This window comes from Sinohyriopsis cumingii, chromosome 2 (assembly GCF_028554795.1).
Source record: "Sinohyriopsis cumingii isolate HCF-2022 chromosome 2, ASM2855479v2, whole genome shotgun sequence".
Taxonomy (NCBI): domain Eukaryota; kingdom Metazoa; phylum Mollusca; class Bivalvia; order Unionida; family Unionidae; genus Sinohyriopsis; species Sinohyriopsis cumingii.
In genome coordinates, this window is record NC_142962.1 from 123427621 (window position 1) to 123449152 (window position 21532).

Here is a 21532-nt window from a genome sequence, read left to right on the forward strand (position 1 = left end):
AACAGTTAATGCCAGTTTAGAAGCGCCACGTATATAACATCAACAAAGATAACTATCTATGGGTTAAATTTTATTTTATGATCGCATTATTAACAATCACAACTTTAACTATAGTGTTGGGGTGGGGGTGGATATTTGTTAATGACAAAATTATGCTGCGGCAAATACTGATGGCTTAAAGAATGCCACTGCAAATCAAACCGTACTAAGGAAGGCATTTGCACGTACGGCTGCCGATGTTCTTTCAGATGTGCTAGAAATAAATGTTGAGGATTGTACCGCATTTGATGCGGTAGTGTTGATGGCAAGCAATATAAGCGATTCCGTTCCATGTTAAGGCTTTCACTAGGTTATCAGTTATCGATTTCCAATGTCTTCCGACGCCGCTAAAGTCATGGGTTGTTCAATGCATGTTACTTCACTTACTGCGTGAATATGTGTCCTTAACTCCTCTGGTAACCAGATGGTGTAAAACTAATACGCAATAATAGCGGACATGTATTTTCAGCAACATGCTAAGGTGGGCACAATATATTGTACGGTGTGGGCGCGTTTTTGCTTTGCTCCTCAGCAGTAGTGTGGTTATAGCAAAACTGTTGCCGTTACAGCAGTTCTGTTGATTATACAGACAATAAGCAGCTACTCTGCTGCTACGCTTCGTTTTGATTGAATATGTGCTTGAATGTGTCTTCCATGATAGTTTTTGTTTGTAATTGCCTTCGATATATGGTCCGCTATAGCGTTTAGTTTTGTTTCTATACTGATATGGGTGTCGTTGTGTATTCTTTTTATAACTTTTCTTGCTAATGGTATGGACATAACAAACAACTCGACTGCGGCTAGAACTCTATCAACGACTAGGTGTTGAACGGGGACTGCAATAGCTGCGTCGGTCTAAGCGGTAACGATCCCGCTTACTAGTGACCCACATATATAACTACCAATGTTTTATCTATTGTATCAATAATGATTAAAGCTTGTAGGTACATATATCGTCCGACGCCGTTCCTTTATTTCATTGCGTGGTTAACAGATCCTTTTTAGGAGTTTCTTCTATCCTAACTCCTCTATGAGCAGTGTGATTTGAAAATGAATAGTTTAGGACAGGCGGCTTCATTATCTATTCCAATGTGTATATGCACTTTAGACAGTTTTGTTTTACTGGCGAGACGGCGGTGATGTCAAAAAGATGTGAATTCCCTTAATATCCTATAACTGTAAATAATACGGTCATTTTTCACTCCATGCTCGCCACGAATCACAGATAGCACGCCTTCTTTCCACAGGCCAAGCGACTGTTTGTTTTTGTCACAGAGTAATATGAGGCAGCAGTACTAAGTGTTTCTGATTAAAATATGTTTGTTTTTCGTAGGGAGACGATTAAATTAGGACCCGAATAACCTAACGGCACTGTTTTTGGCATGAATTCTAATTTAGCATTGGATTTGTAGAAACAATTGAACCTGAAACGCTCCAGTGGCACTACTTTAACTATTTGTTTCTGCTGCTGTGAAAATGCAATTACCTCTAGGTGATAACGTATTGCCTCGTGGTGGTACTAATGCTGATGCTTATCTGCTTTGCATCCTCTTTCAATCTTCATATGAACAGTTGTGTGTCAACCCCATCTTGGTGCAGATACTCTTCGACAAAGGGCTTGTTTTTCCTGTCGGTATCAGACGCCTGTTTTGCGAATTGCTTCAATACCAATTATGTATATTTCTCGTCTGCGTTTGGTTGCTCCCTCTGGATTGGCAGTGCTTTCACTTTCCGGTGTCAGACGCTTGTTTTGCGAATTGCTTCAATACCAATTATTTATATTTCTCGTCTGCGTTTGGTTGCTCCCTCTGGATTGGCAGTGCTTTCACTTTCCAAGGAACTATTGGTTTAAGCTGCGTGAGCTCTAATGACTTTCGACATTTCTGACGAAGAGCAGGCCGAGGATGATTAGAGTATTTGAAAATCCCATTGTCTGTGTGTTGAAGTTGCTAATATCACGCCTATTGTTATCGAGAAACGTCTATAGAGATTATATTGTTGGCTGGATCAGTTAATGCCCACCAACAAACATAGTGTACAAAAGAATTCCATTCATGTTTACAGGTTGTGCAGAACTAAGGAACACATCAAAAACCACAATGTTTGATAGTTTCTTAATATTTATTTAAATAAAGCATAGGTTGTATGTAATTACTGTTAATCCTGAGTAATGCAAGCAGAAGGAATATTCATACATGCGTCTTATTATACAAACAGTTTATATTATGAAGACATTTAAATTACTCAGAACATGTGGTAAGGTTAACCACTTGAGTGGACGCTGCCCCATGTACAGCCTGCATGTGAAGCTGCGCAAAGCCGTGTTCAACTGTGTGCAAAATATTGTAAAGACCAAATGTACTCTTTTAGAGTTGCTGTTTGGGCATCAGTACATCCCTGAGATGCTGTTGGCATCCGAAACGGCGTGCGATCCTACAAAGCGCAGCACTGAACTAGTGAAGTGGTTGTTAGACGTTGGGGCGGCGTTAAACGGTGCTATTTTTTAGATCGTCGTTTCGACTGGACCTTTGGCGCCAATAGTCTGGGCCATGCCGACAACGGCAGGGCAATATAATATTCTGGACTTAATCCAGTTGCAGTGCCCACATCCACCCGGAAAGCTGTTAGGAGGATTAAGCGGAGCTACCGACCCTGTGCGGTCGTTCAAGGTTTTCACCCTGGCATATAAGTTTGACATCCCAGGCCTGTCATCTATGTGCCATCTTTCTGGTTCTCAGCGCATCAGCTTGGTAGCGATAAACGATATCTTGTGCCTGACGATAATCAGCTACCACCCTCTTTTGTTCTTACTCGTTGCATCACTCCACGAATTGACGAGCTCGTTGAGGTAGTAACCAGATGTCCGCGTTGTGATACCATCTCTGGCAATCTATTGCTTAATGTCCACGGTGAGGCTCGTTGATGCGATATATCCCTGCCTTATGACCGTTACTATTTAACAAATGCCTTTAGCTTTTCGAACACCCACGCTGTCAACCTTCAAAATGATGTACATTTTATATCGGAGGTAGGAAATCTCGAAAATTGGCTGGTCGGCGTTCTGATATTTAAACATACCTACGACCTTATAGTTAGCCGTGCAGTAAAGTGTTCAAGGGGTATTCGGTCGTATTGTAGCAGCTGTGACTGTCAGCGATAGACATCGGCAGTCTCAATTTTTATCAGCATGCTATCGGTGTCTGTGTATAGTATAACTACCTTTCCAAGACAAGGTACCATGATATAACTACAGAGAAAGTCGTACACGAGGAACTCGCCTGCTCCATATAGACTTGACGCTGTAACTTCATATAGGCTTTTATGCTGTTGATTGTAAGAAAGTAGTCGCGTCTGCAACTGTGAGCGCAATTGTCTATACCCTTAAACCTCAAGAGATCCGACCAGGCACGTTCCCCCTGGTTCCCCGTATTTTTTCCGATTACCTAGTTATTCATCAGTTTGACAAAACCTCTTTCAAATTCCAATGTTGCCTTGGTCCTGACAACAGTTTTTGAACTATGAAAATGAAGCCTTCCGCTGACTTTAATAGAACTCCGATGTCCAATGACCTTGGTTACATGCATTCTAAGCTTTGTGAACAGCTGGATGTTCGGAAGTGAACTATGTATCTCACTTTTCTCACAGACTTGTAAAGAGCATGGTTTTTCCAGTTAACCTACCTCGTTGTTCGCTGACCAATCAGCGCTGATACTCACTCCGCCAATCCCCTTGATCTATCATCGCCTCAGGAGCCATCATATAGATGCGCGTAATGAAGTTCCTCCCGATGCCCAAGGTCTTCTCCCTGAATCTAGTTCCTTTGATGAATCCTCAAATCTAACAAAGATCATAGCTTGTTCAAATTAAAGGCACCAGTTGGCACTCTGTATTATGCGTTTCATACTCAGATCGATGGGAATAAGATAGGTTATTCAACTGTTTGGCTTTCATATCCAACAGCAGCATCCATAAGATGAACACATTTGACTGTTCGCTTCCGCATTAAGAGAGCATCAACGTTATGCCACCGCGAATTCCCTTCTTTATAAACAGGTACATATCAGTAGCTCAAAGCACAATGTCAGTTTCTTCAGAAGGACGCCCCATTGCATATCATCCCCATCGTGCTATAATAGTGAGATATGTCAAGGCCGCCATCATATCCGCGCAAATAATAAATCACAACAGGAACCTTTTTTTCTTTGGCAGATGTGACTCTTGGGACTGCATGTTTGTTGAGCGGCTTAATGGTATTTTCCAGTAATAGGACAATGATTTTGCATACGGTCGTGGTAATATTTTTTTCATAGTTTTATAAGTATTCTGCTTCCTGAGATTTCCTACAGTCTACTCTACTCATCACCATTCCCGCGAGTTTTGGAGCACGTTTCTTTTCACTTCTAGCTCGCACTGGAGGCTCTAGATGAAAGCTATATCAGCCTATTTACCTAGTTATAAAGCTGGCATCATATATACTCCATCCCAAAAGACGACCATATAGAAGGAGCCAAATAGAACCTGGTCAGCATTTGTACGCTTTGTTTTTTCCAGACTGCTGGTAGGGCGATTTTCCAAGCAATTCTATTAACCTAGATAGTACGTCTGTGCTCTTAAACTTTGCAATTTCACTAACCTTGACAGGAAACTCAGTACCTGTAAAGTCATGCCCAATCAGGTTATGATGATAACTACCGAGCTGGTTAACATTGTTACATGTCTGGAAGAGAGCTGACATAATAGTCCGTTCTATCAGTGTTTTACCCATTAATAACAGGTTTCCATGGTATTCATTTATGTGTAAAATATAGCTATGGTCTCGAAAATGGCGGTACTGCGACACTGTTTTGAGTCTATACTCTTAAAATACGTAACAGGAATTAGTGAAGAAAACATGCCTTGTAAATTTAAAAAAATGATCTATTTCCCTATAATACAAAGTTAAAAATGAGAAGAAAATAAGAACTTACGGTATTTCACATTAAATCCAAAAATGATCCGAGAAATTGACAACACAAGTCCTAGCAATAACAAGTCCTAAAAAGACTCAGTTCAAGTCCCGATGAGATCTAAAACTAAAGGCGATGACGTGTCTACTAAGGCCAGCGTCATACTGATGTGTCAACAGTCTCTTGTTGAATCACATAAATATTATTCCAGATTTGAATTCACTACAGATTCCAATATATGTCTTTATCCAAGAATTTCGTCAAAGGACTTTTGTATTTCTAGAGAAAAGAATCACTTAAATTCAATAATTTGAAGAAAATAAAATTAAGCCAAAACTGGACAAAACCTGATAAAACTTAAAGTGCCAGATGTTAAAGCAGAACTGGTAAAATTTTGACAGTCACAAGATACTATAGTTCTTTTTTTGACCTCAGGTCACAAATTAGCATTTTCTAAAAACAACAATTACCTAATGGAATATAACTTTCTAGGATGTTTTAATGAGACATGTTCATTTAAAACATAATAGCCTATGCAATTCACTTTGGAGTCTCCAAATCCCTGACCCAAATTAACATGTTTACCTGAATAACAATTCGGTTAAGTGGCTCATACGCACAGAGTAATGAAGTTATTATTAGTTGTTTACATCAACAGAATATATAAAAAATCAAGTAGGTCAAACAGAACTGAACTCAATTTTGGACAAGGTCAGGTCCAGCAAACAATGTTACATTACAATAACATGCAATGAAATACAAAAGTTTGAAACTAACGGACAAATAATTAAATTAAATATACATAACAACACACGGATGTCAAACGCCTCTCAGGCATGAAATTAATTTTAATGGTCTTCAGTCTGACATTAGCGTGATCAAGAAGCTGGTCAAACGCATCACTGCGAAGTTTCATCTGTGTTATCAGTACTTGGATACACTTTAGGCAAACAGGGTTCATTGGCTCTCTCGAACGAATATCATTATCAAATGTCCCGGTGCCTGCCTTGAACTCGTTATTTTGATGCACAGTGGCAGTGTTTCGTAATAGCTTTGACTCAACCCTGCTCTCTAAAACTTCGGACAGGTGCCTTAGCCTACAAACGCTAAAATATGTTCTGGGTGTCATCGGTTAGCTGCGCGTCAAGCGCTGTCCCGGCGTCAGTCGCAGGTTTAGAATGCGGCTGAGTTTTGGAACTGTTTGAAGAACACCATTCGTATATAGAACGACAAAGGCATCTTGTTTCTCTCTGGGCTATCGTCCATTTAGGGAGCAGCTCGCTCACGCGTTACTCCTATCAGTCCCAATTGCCTTAATATATCTATTGTGCTTACATTAGTCCTTCGACAAACAAACAACAGTATCTAAATGGACTGCATTTTGCTGTGCTCACGTTAAATGTTATACCATCCCTAATATATAAATGAATTGAATTATTTAATTCCGCTCGTCCCACATATAGCTTTATACTAATAATATCTAATATTGCCTTGACTGCGGCTCACAACAACTATTTACAAATGTTTCCTTGCTCTGGTTTCTGCTTTTCATATGTCTCTAGCACACCTCACATAGTATGTCAACGTTCCAGCACCACACTATCAACATGGGGTGAACTCTGCATTCAAGCGTAAACCTTGTAATATTTATAACACAGTTTCCATAAGATGTTTACTTCTTAGTTTCAACCAAGCGCATGGTGCTTGCATTGAAACACAATGCATCAAATATTAAACCTTTTTATTTTATTTTTTAAAGAGAAAATCCCACTCACAAGGCTTTCATTGTTCCTGTCTGATGGTCTGCTACTAAGGGGAAATGGAAAAACAATGTTTTGGCGGCCCAATCTTTCAGATGGTGGGTGTCGGGACTAAGTTCATTTCTTGGCTGATGACTAAATAAAATCTTAAATTATGTTTACATCTACTATATTACTTCAGCCTAAGGAATGTGTGTATTAATTCACAGCTGGTAATGTTCCATTATACCTCAATCTGAGTTTCTCTTCTTTGTTTCAGTTTGCTGAGAATGTCATAAATATGAGTTCATTATACGATCGTTATAAAATATACTTACAGCTGGTAATAGCAAACGGACATTTAGTTGGGACACATGTCAAGGCGTAGGCAAAATTGATGCTATCCGGATCCGAGACGTTGACATTGAAGAAATCGTATGATTTGACATTTGATGTGTTCAAAGATACCGAATCTGTAAAAAGAGAAATCGAGCAGTATATAGAGAGTAAAGATGATTTTTAATCTTGTAAGATGTGTGTGTGTGTGGAACATTTTCAAGCAATTAAATAATTCTGGCATAATATTATTATTTTGTATCTATAGTGTTCCTTACTTCTGTCTGGATGAATGTCAAGTTCGAATGTAATATTTTGTATTTAACTTGTATTATTTCTTTTACGTGTACGATAACTTTCTGTTGCCACCTCCAACTTTATATTTTGTGGGATTTAATCATGACATGGTTACGAGTTAATACAGAAATAAAACACTGCAACTGGGCGGTGGTTTGAAACCTTAACCCTTGAATAGGCGCAAAAATGTGACACCTGGCGCTGGACAAGCGCGTTTACATTCTTACGCGAGTGTTTCGACAAATATTTGAAATCATCGCAGGCTACATTTAATTATTACGGTTATATAGTGTATCCTATTAGCAAGAGAACATTCAAATTAATAAGGTCATTAATAACTTATAGGACAAAATGTGACATTAAACCTAGCACCATCCCATAGCAACATAAGTATATACTGCTAAGTATTTACCACAAATAGACCTTAAAGTAAGCACTCCTTAGTGATGAAAGTAAAGTTACGAATTTCATCCAATGCTGTAATATGCCATTTACTCTGAGTCGCTGGTGGAATATAATATAGGATGTCTCCGTTTTGAGTAGAAATAAGGAAATATTTAACTAATGTAGCGAAAACATTGTATTTTGGTCTTTATGTCTCCGATTCACGAGTGAAATATTTCAACAAACCGCAGATTTTCTTTTTGTTATAAATTTGAAGCCAAAAACCTTCGATTTGCATGGATTTAATTGTGTTCTGTGTCGGTGCGTTGTTACGGATGCATTACAATATCGATAAAAACAAGTTCTAAAATTTTACAATATTTATTAGAAAAACGACTTTTACAAATTTAGATTGTACCTATTATGCTTCAACTTGTGTATTTTGTCACTTTAATAAATGTTTTCATACGAACATGAAGAGTTCTTACGTTCGTTATCTCGTACGGATTAATAAAGTCAAGATTGTCTGGGTGGAGGTAATACATAAGGCAACATGACAAAACTCTCCAACAGGTTTCAGAGCGTAACATCATTAAAAACCGATTTTAATGATTGTGATTTTACTTGTCATGATGATTCTGAATTTACTTGTCAGGATGACTGTGATTTTACTTGTCAGGACTTTGGTTGCTATTTGTGAACATATCTGGAATCAGACGTAAATGTTTGTAATTTTGTCGTGCTTGCAGTTTATTTCGGTTAAGAGACGTTAAATCCTAATTTCGGTTGTCGCTTAATTTCTGTTTCCAATGGACACCAATCAATACCTGGTATCTCTATCCTTTACAGACGACATGATTATCATTCTGATGACAGATTGAATCGTACTTAAGTTTTTTTCCCCCTTAAAAATATGTACTAATTGTCGTCGAATGCATACTTCAAGTATACGTATTGGTGACATAACGACCAATAGCAAACGTCATTAAGTTCAGCAGTTTCATGACTGGCGTTGACAACCAGTTATAAATGTTTATACTTGCAGTCTGCTTTTTGTTGGTTTGGGTTCATGTTTTGCATTCCCGATTTCGCAAAATGGCAGATATACTTCCTAAATCTATAAAGTGGAAACAAAAGTGATATCGCTTCTGATGTATGTTCAGTATCTCACTGTATATACTAATATATTACATAACTCGTGTAATCGATTTCACATTTAATGAATACTTATGTAAGATTATTAACATACTATGAATTTGCCCACTTCTTTATATGTAAAGCGTATACTTGAATTATAACCAGGCATTTTTTGTAGACAACATATTGGAATTTCTAATTAAGTAGTTTGAAAATTATATCGTGAACATTCCCAAGGTGTTATATTCATCTACATAAGATGCTACATCTACACAGAGTGGTACATATTTTTACATAAGGTGTTAAATCTATACAGGGTGGGACCTGTATGTACATAAGATGTTACATCTACATTGGGTGGTACATACATCTACATAGGTGATACATCCAATTTGTTCCTTGTATGGCAAAATCAAGAAGGTATAATTTGCGATACCTTTAATATAATACAATACATTAAGATCTTAGAGTTCATAATTAATGGTTTGATGTATGATTTTATATTTTTCTGAGAAACATTTATCATTTATATTAAATATTTATAGTGAAATGATCCAATATTTGATTTTTTCCAGTTTCTTACTAATTGAATTTGCTGAGTGAGGGATGGTAAATAAAAGACACTTGTATTACGGGTTGAATAATATGTACCTTCCTGGATAAGTTACCTGTTCCTGTCTTTATCAATGGCTGTATTCGTAAAAGTTACTATCAGTGTGCGTCATGTGAAAGATCACCGTTTAACATTTAAGGATGCATGTTTTGAGAGCAAAAGTGGATGCTATATTACCCGTCGCGAACTATTACAAGAAAAGGATACTAAAGCTGTTATTTCCAATGTTTTGTTGAATAGAGGCAAGGACTTAGAAGGATAAAACAAACAAATCAATCGCGCCCAATCAAGATAAAATCCATTAATAATAATAAATTTAATCCGTGTTCTTGCCATCATATTGTACGTACAATGTACTCGAGTGACACAGACACGGAGTACGTGTAAAAATTGTGCCTATTAGGAACATGGAATTACAAAGTTTGAAAACAGCTGACGACACAAAATCGCACTCTTCGGACCAGTTGGAGCTAGTAGTTACATTTCCAAGCCTTCTTTGTTTTGTAAAAGATTATTAGCATGCTACCTTTGTAAACTACTGTGAATCAAGAACTATTAGAGAACATAAAACTGTGAAGAATTTATAGATTGAACTAATTTTCTCTAAATCTTATTCACGTACAAAGTTTATAATCATAGAGATCATAACGCTAACACTATAAATTTAGACGAATATCACGACAGAGGCTTGATAACGCAGGATATGATATCAATGAAAATCAGTCTATATCCATCATTTTATGCTAACGAGTGATTAGATTGTCCTGTTGATCTGTGTTTTCAAGAAATACTGCGATCAATGTTTTGTTTAATATGGTTTCCTTAAATGTTAACAGTGCATGATGTACCTTATGTTTTGACATTATCCCGTGTTGAAAAATAAACAAACTGCATTCACAAACGCGGTACACAAACGCTTATCATTTCGTTTCTGTTCACAAAGAGTCCCCTATAAACACGCATCACATCTGTTTGCGTTAAACGATTGCATCTTAAGATATCCGATTCTTGAACTTCGATTACTCGCTAAAAGTGCATGTCGCTAATGTTCTAAAATTAAAGAATCACTAAAGTTTCACGACTCAAAAGTATTATAAATACCTACTTGGCAGATTTGTAATGTTGGGACGTTCGCTGGGTACAATCTTTACTGCGCATATAACACTTGTGGAAGTTTTGCCATCCGTGCAAGTGATGTGGATGCCATACTGGTCATTTGCAGCCACTCTGAAGTTTGGATTGGCATTTGTATAAATCATATACACTGCAAAAAAAAAAATAATAATATTTTAATATCCTAATTATTATACCACATTCCTAATAGGTCAATGTCAAAATTACCTTGACCAAATCTTTATTTCGATCACATTGCAATACAGAGCATATGAAGTAAAAATAGTAGTACCTCTCTATGCTTCTTTGTACATCAGATAGGGACAAGATAGTGTTTCTAGCAGTAATTACAATTTAACTCAGGTTGAGAGCAATATTTCGTTAAATACTACAAAGCAAATATAAGCTTACATATAACTCTTCACATGGTAATACACGGGTAATGATAAAATTGAAACGAATGGAATATTAAATACGACAAAAAAAAAAAAAAAAAAGAACCAGATTAACATGTGGGACAGCTGTTTATTCTACCATGATGAAAACAGAGAGCACCCTTGTAATTCTATTTATTTATACTTAAAGACAACAAAGGACGAACAACAACATAAATAGAATCAAAACAATCTCCATGCAGAATAATGAACAAATACGTTTTTCAAATTTATGGGAAGAAATCGCGAATAAATAATACTCATAAAGATGTAAATGAGCCTGTTACCCGACTGGAAAATGATTTAAACCCACTTTCTCCACTTTTGATGTGTGTGTGTTAGAGAGAGAGACAGAGAGGGAGAGAGAGCAATTGTAATTAACTTATTTAGAAAGTTATTTGGCACATATAAGTTTTTTAGTGAGTTTACAAGATACCTTATGTTCCTTTGAAAGGGAAAATAGCAATCTGTACGTCAGGCGAAAGTAATAAAAATAAACGAAATGTTGACAAAATAATATCAGTCATCTTAGAAAATGTTCTTAAAACGCAAATTTTCTCAGAACTCAGTAATTATTTAAACTTTGGTTAGCTAATTAGGTCTTGTAACGAAGTGTTCGGGTAGTAGATGCTTTATGTGTTCTATAAAATAGCTGTATTCCAGGAGCTAATGAAATGCATCACCAGCTCAATTATGCACGTACATCTGGCCCCGTCTTTTATGTAAAACTAATTTTTTTTCATCTTCCCTTTCGATATAGGTAAACATTAAATGTATGTTCCAAACTGTATTATGTTGGCCTTATGTAAATGCACCTGTAGGGTAGGGTAGGTAACCAACTATATTACACTCAGAAATGTTTTGTTACCTGATAAGATTTTGCCATAAAGTTTATCCAACGCCCACGTGCACATTGGGGCAAATATTTTGGGGCGGTTAGGGGTGCTAGCACCACCATCCAGGAACGATATTCATCGTCCTTAACAACGGTGAAAAAGAAAATGTGATATCTTTGGGTATATTGCTCTTGACTCAACTCAGTCCGCTTTCATACATTAACTAATGAATAAGCGAACACGTGTAATTGCGATTGAATATTTAACGTATCAACAGTCCTTAGATATAGTTCTATACAAATTGGAATGTGAATATTTCGATATATACATGTGTTTCTTCAAGTATCATTTAAAGTGTGAAAGGTCCCTCTGTAAGTGTTTTAACTGAAGTATAAGCAGCTAATAACTTTGCTTCTTTTCTTCAATTTTCTCATTGTTTTATATCAACTTTTGAAATTGTTTGGGGGAAAACTAAACCTTGGGTAAAATATTTTTTTCCCTCATATCACCCTAGTGTAGGGCTCAAAAAATTCACCCCTTCGCAAAGTTGTACGGATCTTTAAAGCATGAAAACAATATGTTTGGTCATGACCTTAACGCAATATAGTTAACTGAAGCCAGTAATGTGTGAAGTGTAAGACACAGTGACAATTTTCCGCTAAAAGACTATCGCACTATTAAAATTGTATACAATCATCTTGTCTCATTATCCATAGATGAATTAGAATTTAAATAAAGTCAATGAAGTGTGAAATTTTGGGGATAGTGACCTTTTCCTTGTAATACGCCTATAACACTCATCCAGATGCATTCCCCTAATGAGTTTCGTGATTCAAGATATGGAAATATGATACGGTACGCAAGAAACCTAAGGAAAACGCAAAAGGTAACCAAACATGTACAACCAATGGATGGTGTATATACAAAGCAATCCAACCCTCCGATCGCCAAAGGCAAGAGCGACCGCCTTTGATGCGGAAGGTCGCGGGTTCGAGCCCTGGTCGAGTCATAACAAAGACTTTAAAGAGTGGCACTATCAGCTGCCTCACTTGGCGTTCAGCATTAAGAGGTTATTGTTAAGGCTGGTCGGCCTGGTGTCAGGATAATGTGACTGGGTGGGACATGATGCTACATGTCTGCGGAATTATGCACCAGTGCAATACATCAGTGTAAACTGTCACAATGCAGATATCGTAGCGATATGACTGAATTTATTTAAAAGCTACTTTAAAAAGCCAACTCTCTCTCTCTCATTCTCTCTCTCTCTCTCTCTCTCTCTCTCTCTCTCTCTCTCTCTCTCACACACACACACACACACACACACACACACACACACAACTATCCTACCTAGGACCTCGAAAGAAAGTGTGTGAGATGCAGTGAGGTTGACCATGTGCCTTTATTTGTGCCGACGCCGACTCTGGTGGTCGCACAATAGCTCTTCTCTACTTCTAAGGGATGCGTTGAAATAAATGGATAACAGCATGCACATGACTCCAGGCTTGTTCTCATCTTGGTTGTCTTGATCATAGATGAAACCATGGAACAAAGCAACTGTACATATATGCTAGGACCGGATCAAAACACATTGAACTGTTCCACCAATTAGAACGTATGTAATATAATTTAGTCAGGGCACGTTGTCTTTCTTCATATCACAAGACATCAATTTCAACATATTTGCACACGAACGTTATTACAATATCCCAGTGCCAGACAGTTCTAGTACAATAACCCTGGCCGAAGAAAATATATCGGGGTGTTCCTGCCGTAGTTACATCTTATAAACGAAGTGATGGTACCATGCTGACTTCTACTGCTACTATGGTAATTCTTCTTCTTCTTCCAGTTTAATTTTCTGTTTTTTTATCGTCTCTACAAAAATATGTATGTGCAACGGTTGTACACCCTTTACCGCCTTCTGATAGTGTATGATGATTTCAGGAAGAAACAGAAGAAAGAGATGTAGAGTTTTTTGTGACGTTAGAAAGATGAGTAAGGAATTGGTCAGCGAAAGTAGCAGCAGTTAGAAGAGGAAAAAAAAAGCAAGACAAGAAGAAGAGACGAGGAAATACTTAAACTGATCACATGTAAAGAGTTAAAACAAAACAGTGAGTTTGTTAGAAGATATTGGGTGAGTTTATACAACTGAGAGAAATGTATCTAGCGTCTTTAGCTCAGCTATAAAGAAAGAGACTTTTTCGATCCAAGATGTCTAAACCTCATCATCAATTAAATCGCGAGAAGCAGTTACTGCAACCAAAACGGCAGTTACTACTACTAAAGCAGCAACAGCAGGAGAACTTTCCCATGGCAAACAATTAAAACAATTACAGTTGATATTGTCGATTTCATATGTTTTATTCTTTCTTTTTTTGTTTGTATAAAAAATAAGAAAACAACTGCAGCACAAGAAACAAACAAAATACCCAACAAAAACAAATATGATACTGACATTTTGAAGGCAAAGTATATCTGTTAGAAAAGAGATACTACTCCATGATTGCCTAATTAATTAAAACTTAAATCCTTCAATGATATAATATGTGCGTGTGTGAATATGTTTGGCTATCTTGACCGTATTAAAAAATGCAAATCAGGAAAAATATATACTTATGTTTTTCTTTGTATATTCTCATGAAATCAGAACGTGACGTTTCCGTCGCTGTCTTTTTTCTTTAGATTTCCTTATATGATATGGATTCTACCTCTTCTACCTTTTTTAACTTGTTTACCTTGTTGGATTTATTGACTGGCTTAGCTTCTTAGTTTCTTTCTGTTTCCTGAGTAATGTTCCTTCTCCTTCTGCTTTTTTTTCTTCCTTTTCGTGTTACACCATGAATACCAATGCTCTTTCTCTTGACATTGATAACATATCTATTTCCTTTTAACTCTCGTTTATACTATCCTTGACGTTCTTTTCCTTATACGTTATGGACATTCTGCAGCCAAATGGTCTTCTTCTTGATTGACATAACGTGCATATGAATTTCATCTTGACTATAGTAGTCCGTAGTCTTATTGGTAATGTACTTTCGAAAGTCTCTCTAAATTTCTGACGAGAAGGGCAATTTCTTGTGACTTTTCTATCCTTAATGACCGAAAGCTCAATATATTCTTTTATGGTAAAAGTTCTATATAAAGAGAGAGAGAGAGTCAAATAAAATTGTAAATCAATATAAACGATCACACCATTCTGACGAGAAATCAGAACTAAGAAACGATGAAGATTTTCATTGTTGGTAGATACGCCAAGTGAATTAAGTGCATTCCAATGATTTTGAACTCGACATTAGTGAGCCTGAACAATTGGCATCTACCTCTCCCGCAATACTAAGCGATCCAAGATCTGCCAAGAAAGAAAGTCGTCGAGTTGTTCCATTAGATTCTTTTCTCATTCCAGACACCCAAATATTGACTTCTAGAAAATGTCTTACGACGGCTGACATGTACAGAGTTCAATATAAAGAGTTCAAGTATGAAGTGTCACCAGAGAACGTAGCGGGCTTCATTGCCGATTTATGTGAATCATTATTAGAGACACTGAAATCATAGTACCAAGCTAAAGGTGACTATTTGTCAATCACGATAGTCTGAAGCATCCTGTCTGGATCGAACTTGATACACCGTGAGAATTAACACCTTCCACAATTATCGACAAAATTGAACACGTCAAGCAAAATCCAATGATAGTTGTGGCATTGACGATGGAGAAGCCACTCTTTACATGATATACTTTCACCTTCCAGAGGTAATGTACGACACAAAGTTTTATTGGTGAATGAACTTCGCAGTACCAAACAAAGTATCTTTCTGATTAGCAACGACTACGACGAAATGTTTTTACCCCGTGCTATCGTATTAGCTCGAACTTTTGCCGATAAAAACTATGAATCAGTGTAAAAGCGATGATAGATCATATATATAAATTAGAAAATCGGAAATACACCAACAACGAAAAAAAAGCTAGAACTTTTCACAGCAAGCAGAAATGTTCGAAGAGACTGCGTGTGGAATTCCTGAAATGACGGATAATGTATTCACGTTCAAGAGCATTTCGATCTCATCACCACTATCACAGGGTTTCTAGGATGCAGTTATAAGTGATACAGACATGACGCACAATTTCTCAGGATAGGACGGGCAAGCTGCTTTGAAACATTATTTGGAATAAGTCACCGAATTTTCAACAAGAACCTTGAATCGAGCCAAACTCATTTACATGAAAGTAGGAAGCGTACAGTTTTAAAGATTTCTCGAGTTACTGAGCTATGCATTTTATTAAAATATCTAACACGCAAGGAATGACGTAAATGGAAAAATGCTAGTTTCTACACTGTTTCAAAATCCAAGTTTATCAACACGTTGTGCTCCCACATTCGCCTGATGTTAGTTGCTACGACCCCTGATGGTATTTACACAGAACAAAGGGAAGCAGTTTACGACTGATACCAAACTTACTATTCACACCCTATTCACTTTGAAGAAGAAATGTTCAAATACCGTCCATCCGATGTGGAGTTTTTCCGATGGTGTTGTTGAAAGTTTTGCAGTTATTTATGGTTCGCGGAAGAAAGACTCATGCAAGGATCAAGCTTCTAACATTGCTATAGCACGTGGGTTAGACGATGGAAAATATTCAAGCCCGAGAATAAACAAACTTTTATATCCATCAATCCTATTTCTCTGTAAGGCTTCGATACTCAGGTAATACTTTGCTTTGGCTCTATTACTTGTATGGAACTGAAGACAAGTGGATTCATAATGCTAGAAAAGGTGGAGAAAAGAAAATTGGAAACCTTTCAGTAGATGGGTCTGATTTCGAAAACCCACAGATCATATACCAATGTAAAAGTTGTCTAACTGACTTTCTCAACGTTTGAAGTCCATTCCCAGAGGTCACTACGACGGAGTTGTAAGAGCAAGCGTACCAACGAAGCCAACGTTTAGAAAGAGTGAATATCGTGTGTTCGAAATGTGGGAACATGACTAAGATGGGCGTTTCAAAATAGATCAAGACTTTAGACATATTGCCAATAATTGCAGCGTGATAGATATCGAACCTGCATTCCCAAGAGATAGTTTCTTTGGAGGACGAACCAATGCAAAACGCTTGCTGCATGAAGTGGACGAATCTCAAGAATAGCATCATCAAATACAAAGATGTTCCTTCCTTATATCCTTGTACGTGAAAATATGCTCTATTCACATTGCTCATGTTGATATGGTATCAGAACACATAGATGTGGAACACATTTACAGATAAGAAGGTCTGACCAAATGCAAAGAGTTACAATGAACCACCCTTGTGGTAAACTTTGACGTGTTTAAAAAAGCCTTAAAGTCAGGATGAGATTTAGACTTTAGTGTGAAAACATTGGAAACTCACATAATTGTACGTTTGTAGGAACATCAAATAGTAGGTCGCTTCTAAGACGTAGTAAATCAGCAGTAGATAGAGTACCTGAAACGAGTGCGACGTCCACACCACTAGTTACATTAAAGATACGCTGATCTCCAGTATAGGACTGGAAAATATGAGTTCAATACAACAACAGATGGGCTGACCGACTCCAAATTCAGTTTTGAGTACAAACCTTCACCGATAATGATGAATTCGACACATTATCCGAGTGAGAGACCGACTGTGGAATCTATGTACAATGCAGTCGAGTGCGATGCTATGCCTTGCGAGTATAGTGATGACGTTTCTTGCAACACGACCTCTTGTGGGAAAAATGATGTCATTCGTGTGTCTGTCTATGGATGTCAGAATTTGCAATATTCCTTTAGGGATGCAAGAACGCATTTAAATGGATTTAAGACTTTGCAGTTTTGTTTGGAGATCTGAAAAACTCGTTGATCACGAGTTTTTTAAAAACTAATTTTGAGTTTGTATGTCACGATTTCTATCTACAATGTTGCAGGGATACTCAGAATTCCATGTAGTGACGTTCAGGAAAATGTTCAAAACGTACCGGAATACAAAAAAGAAAAAAAACATAAAAAAATGTATTGCCTCAATACATATTTACGACTAGAAGGCTACATGTAACTGGAAAAGTCTTATGTTTTATGAATGGATGCAAGAGGTGGCTAATTATGCCACAAATATTATGCCTGACTGATCAAGGAAATGAAATGAAGATAAAAGCCAGAAATGAAAGTAGATTTGGAAACTATTTCAGAAACAGTGGTAGAAAAATTTTGTAGACTGACTTTGAAATGTAAATATATGTTTTAGTTTTTTTTTTTGAAAACAATAAACGAGTATACAGTGAATAAAATATCATATGTCGCTGATTGTATTGTTATAACTGCATCCTCCGTTCTCAGAGTGATTGAAGAGAAGTTAGATCATCAAGGTTAAACTGGAAGGCACCATGTCTTCGCCGTCCCGTTAACATGTTGCTTCCTGAATCAAGTGGTCCATCACAAGGTATCGTATGGTGATACAAAGTGGCAGTCGTCTTACATGTTGCTACAAGAAAGTCAAGAAGAATCCATTTCTTTAACAGACTGCATTCTTTGCGAAGACGATGGGATCACGTCTCATCTCATTCAATTACATATTGTCATCTTAGGAGAAAACGATGACGATTTCAAGATTTGGCCTACACTGAAAATATATCATCCTAACGCCAGTCTTATTTACATTGCCCAAATGTTACTGCAACAAAGGAAACCGCACAGCACCGTCGGTCTCAGTGCACATTATGTAGTGTAAGGTAGAAATGAAAGAGACCAGTAGCCGGTTCAAGTGCTAGCCAAACATTTAGGAACACCTTGGCTCAACTTTGTGCACGACGATCTAACTATATTACCACATGCGTGCTTATTTTTCCATCAAACATCCTGCCACTTCCGATGAGTTGAAATGGAAACGAAACCGTGTTATTCACAGCTTTAGCACATTTAAACCTTCCTTGTTTTTATTTATCCAAATATACTATGAAAATAACTTGTTTTTCTTTCTAGCAGTATTCAGTATCACTTCTTTTCAACCTCATGATCCTGATAAATTTATTAGTGCATTGTATGCTATCAGTCTAGAATAAAATGCACGTTAGTTAAAATTTGTTGAACACTAGTCTCAAAGAAGTGTTAAAAAGGTTTTCTTTGATAGCATGTCAGTTACTACAAGGCATCATTAGTCGGTATTCATACTTTTTCACATTCATGAAAGAATTCCAAGAATGGTGTGTAGCAGACATGGTCGATCAAGGTGCTCATCGAACATATACAAGAAGGAAATGGATAATAGCTGATCTGCTGAAACCAGTGGTAGAAAATATGCAGGAGTTAACTATCGAAAGGTGGATAACAAGTTATATACGGGGTTTTACTTTCGGCTATTAAAAACCTCTTTAGATAATTTCAATATCATAAACATGATTTGATCCTTTACTCACCGCCATCAAAATTATGTTCTTATTGTTATTTAGCGAGGTACAAAAAATAATAATGAGTTATTGAGACTCAGCTGCTTGGTATTTTTTCGGATATTAAATGTACATTTTGTACTCTAAATTCTAAGGAAATATAAGAATAATTTAAAGAAATTTGTTAAACTTACTAGATTTAGCTAATTGCACAGGTGGCTTACACATTATTGGTTCTTTAAATTTGTCCATTAGAAAAACTGGTCAGAATTTGATTATAGTACGGCAAGGGGTTTCATTTCTTCAGTTGGTGCTTGTCGCCTCTTGCCGAATTCCTCTCCTCCTTTTCCTTGCTCGGACCACAAAAAGACGAAATGTGGGACTTTTCCCACTCGTCTAAATTAACAGGAGCTTCAATGAGCGTGTAAACACGGAAACGGGGTGGCGCTATGAGTGGGTTGTTATTCCGAATAAAAGTCCTACAATGTATACAGAATAAAACGATGGGCATGTGTGTTTCTATTCCCCCACACCGTATGTCCCGTTGGACAGATATCCTCCAAAATCGGACTGAATAGCACATTTGTATGCATAACTGCGTTGGAGATGAGCCACTTTTTCCTTCCTCCAAGATTAATTAACTATCCCGCGGTGCAGGTATTAACCCGTCTTTGATTCCGTATGACGAATGCGACGTTAATTTGAAAGTCAGTCAGTCAGTTTATAATTAAGACAGAGAAAATGTTGCCATTCTTAAAAATGTTCATTTAGAATATAGGTGTTGATTTTTTAATTATCCACTCTCCCTCCCACAAAAACTATGTTTACATACTTTTTTTAATTGCTGTGTTTGTTTTATAAAAAAAGGAATGTTCTCTCGAGGCCGCTTATCTATTACAGGAATCTTTTACTTCAAGTTCCTGCTTCTATCATATCAAGTGGTGCGTTCACCAGTCTTGCTATCATATAACGTACTCATCAGAACTACCATGTCATCTAAAATTGCTAAATTGAGTGAGGCCATGGCGCAACACAGACTAAGACATCACCTAAACTAGCGGGAAATGGAGAAGAAGAAAGAAATATTTTCATCAAGCTGGTCCAAAACTATCGAAACAAAACATGCTCTGTAATTAATCCCGTGGTGAGACCTTTCAATCCTGGGGATTGAAGTCTTTAGCATCTCAAAGGTCCAAAACGGCAACCCAACGGTCATTTTCAGGGCAAAATTTATATCGAAGAAAGAGATACCATTTTCCCAATACTGCCAATTTCGTTATGTGTTCATGTTTGTACGTGCCTATGTTTTCCATATAAAAAATTAAACCATTAAAATCCCTTCTACCCAACTGTAATAATTTATTTATGGGTATAGTTTATATATATATAAACCTTTATGCAAAATTAAAATTAAATTATTTTTTTTAAGGTCCGCTCGATTTTTCTTGACTTTTATTCTTTAGTACATTATTTAAATCAGAGTGATTTTCTCTTTCGGGTTTATGCTCCAAGCATATAAAGCGGCATGATCGTCGGTCGTCTGACTCATCAACAATCGTGAGTTGAGCTAGGAAGAAAGAAAGACAACCATCCAACACTCCAAAGTCGGTAAGTTAATGGAAGCAACACCTCCAACGCGACCAATCATTGCTGATATATGTACTTATGTTCAAGAAACTAAAAATCAAACAGTTACGTATTGCTTGAGTGTGATATTATGTGTATCTGGGAATAGTGTGTCTATAAAAACTGGTACTTTTGCCTGCTTGTGAGACAGTATCTTTGTATGTATAAACCATCATACCCTTTTCGTTAGGTAGTTTGTATAGTTTATGCAATAGTAACCAAACGGTGCTGCTGAATCATAGGGACAGTGTTGGATGGCATATCGAAAACTATGAGCTGGTTAATAGGGAATGTGTGTATGTGACTATGATGGATAGTACGGTGTGCGCGTCGGCTTGTGCATACAAAACCTTTAACATCATATTTCTTATAAGGTACACTATTTGTTTTCGAATAATAACCGACCTATAACTGTGTACAAGTTGGCGCTATCTTTCCTTACAGATGGCCATGACGATCCTTGCATGTCAAACCTAATTAGAAACATCGAAGTCAAAATACAGCGGTCTTTGCAGGAATGAGATAATATTTTTTTTCTCCTGAGACTGGTTATATTTTGGAAAGAGACACCCAATCTCTGTGTTGCGAAGAGAGGAAGAGAAATGGCGGACAGAGTGCCTTCATGTTAGATGCCTGTAATGGTGACTGTA

The 21532-nt window shown here is 37.1% G+C and overlaps 1 protein-coding gene across 2 annotated transcripts in view; it reads right to left on the bottom strand.

The window, feature by feature from the left end:
- LOC149805739 (protocadherin Fat 1-like) overlaps positions 1-21532 on the bottom strand; it is a 91331-nt gene that overhangs the window by 54091 nt on the left and 15708 nt on the right. For both annotated transcript variants that reach the window (XM_089950408.1, XM_089950407.1), the window contains exons 6-7: positions 10597-10755; positions 7063-7197 (exon numbers count right to left, since the gene is read on the bottom strand). In XM_089950408.1, coding sequence (XP_089806534.1) covers positions 7063-7197; positions 10597-10755 — 294 coding nt within the window. The remainder of the gene's footprint in view (positions 1-7062; positions 7198-10596; positions 10756-21532) is intronic.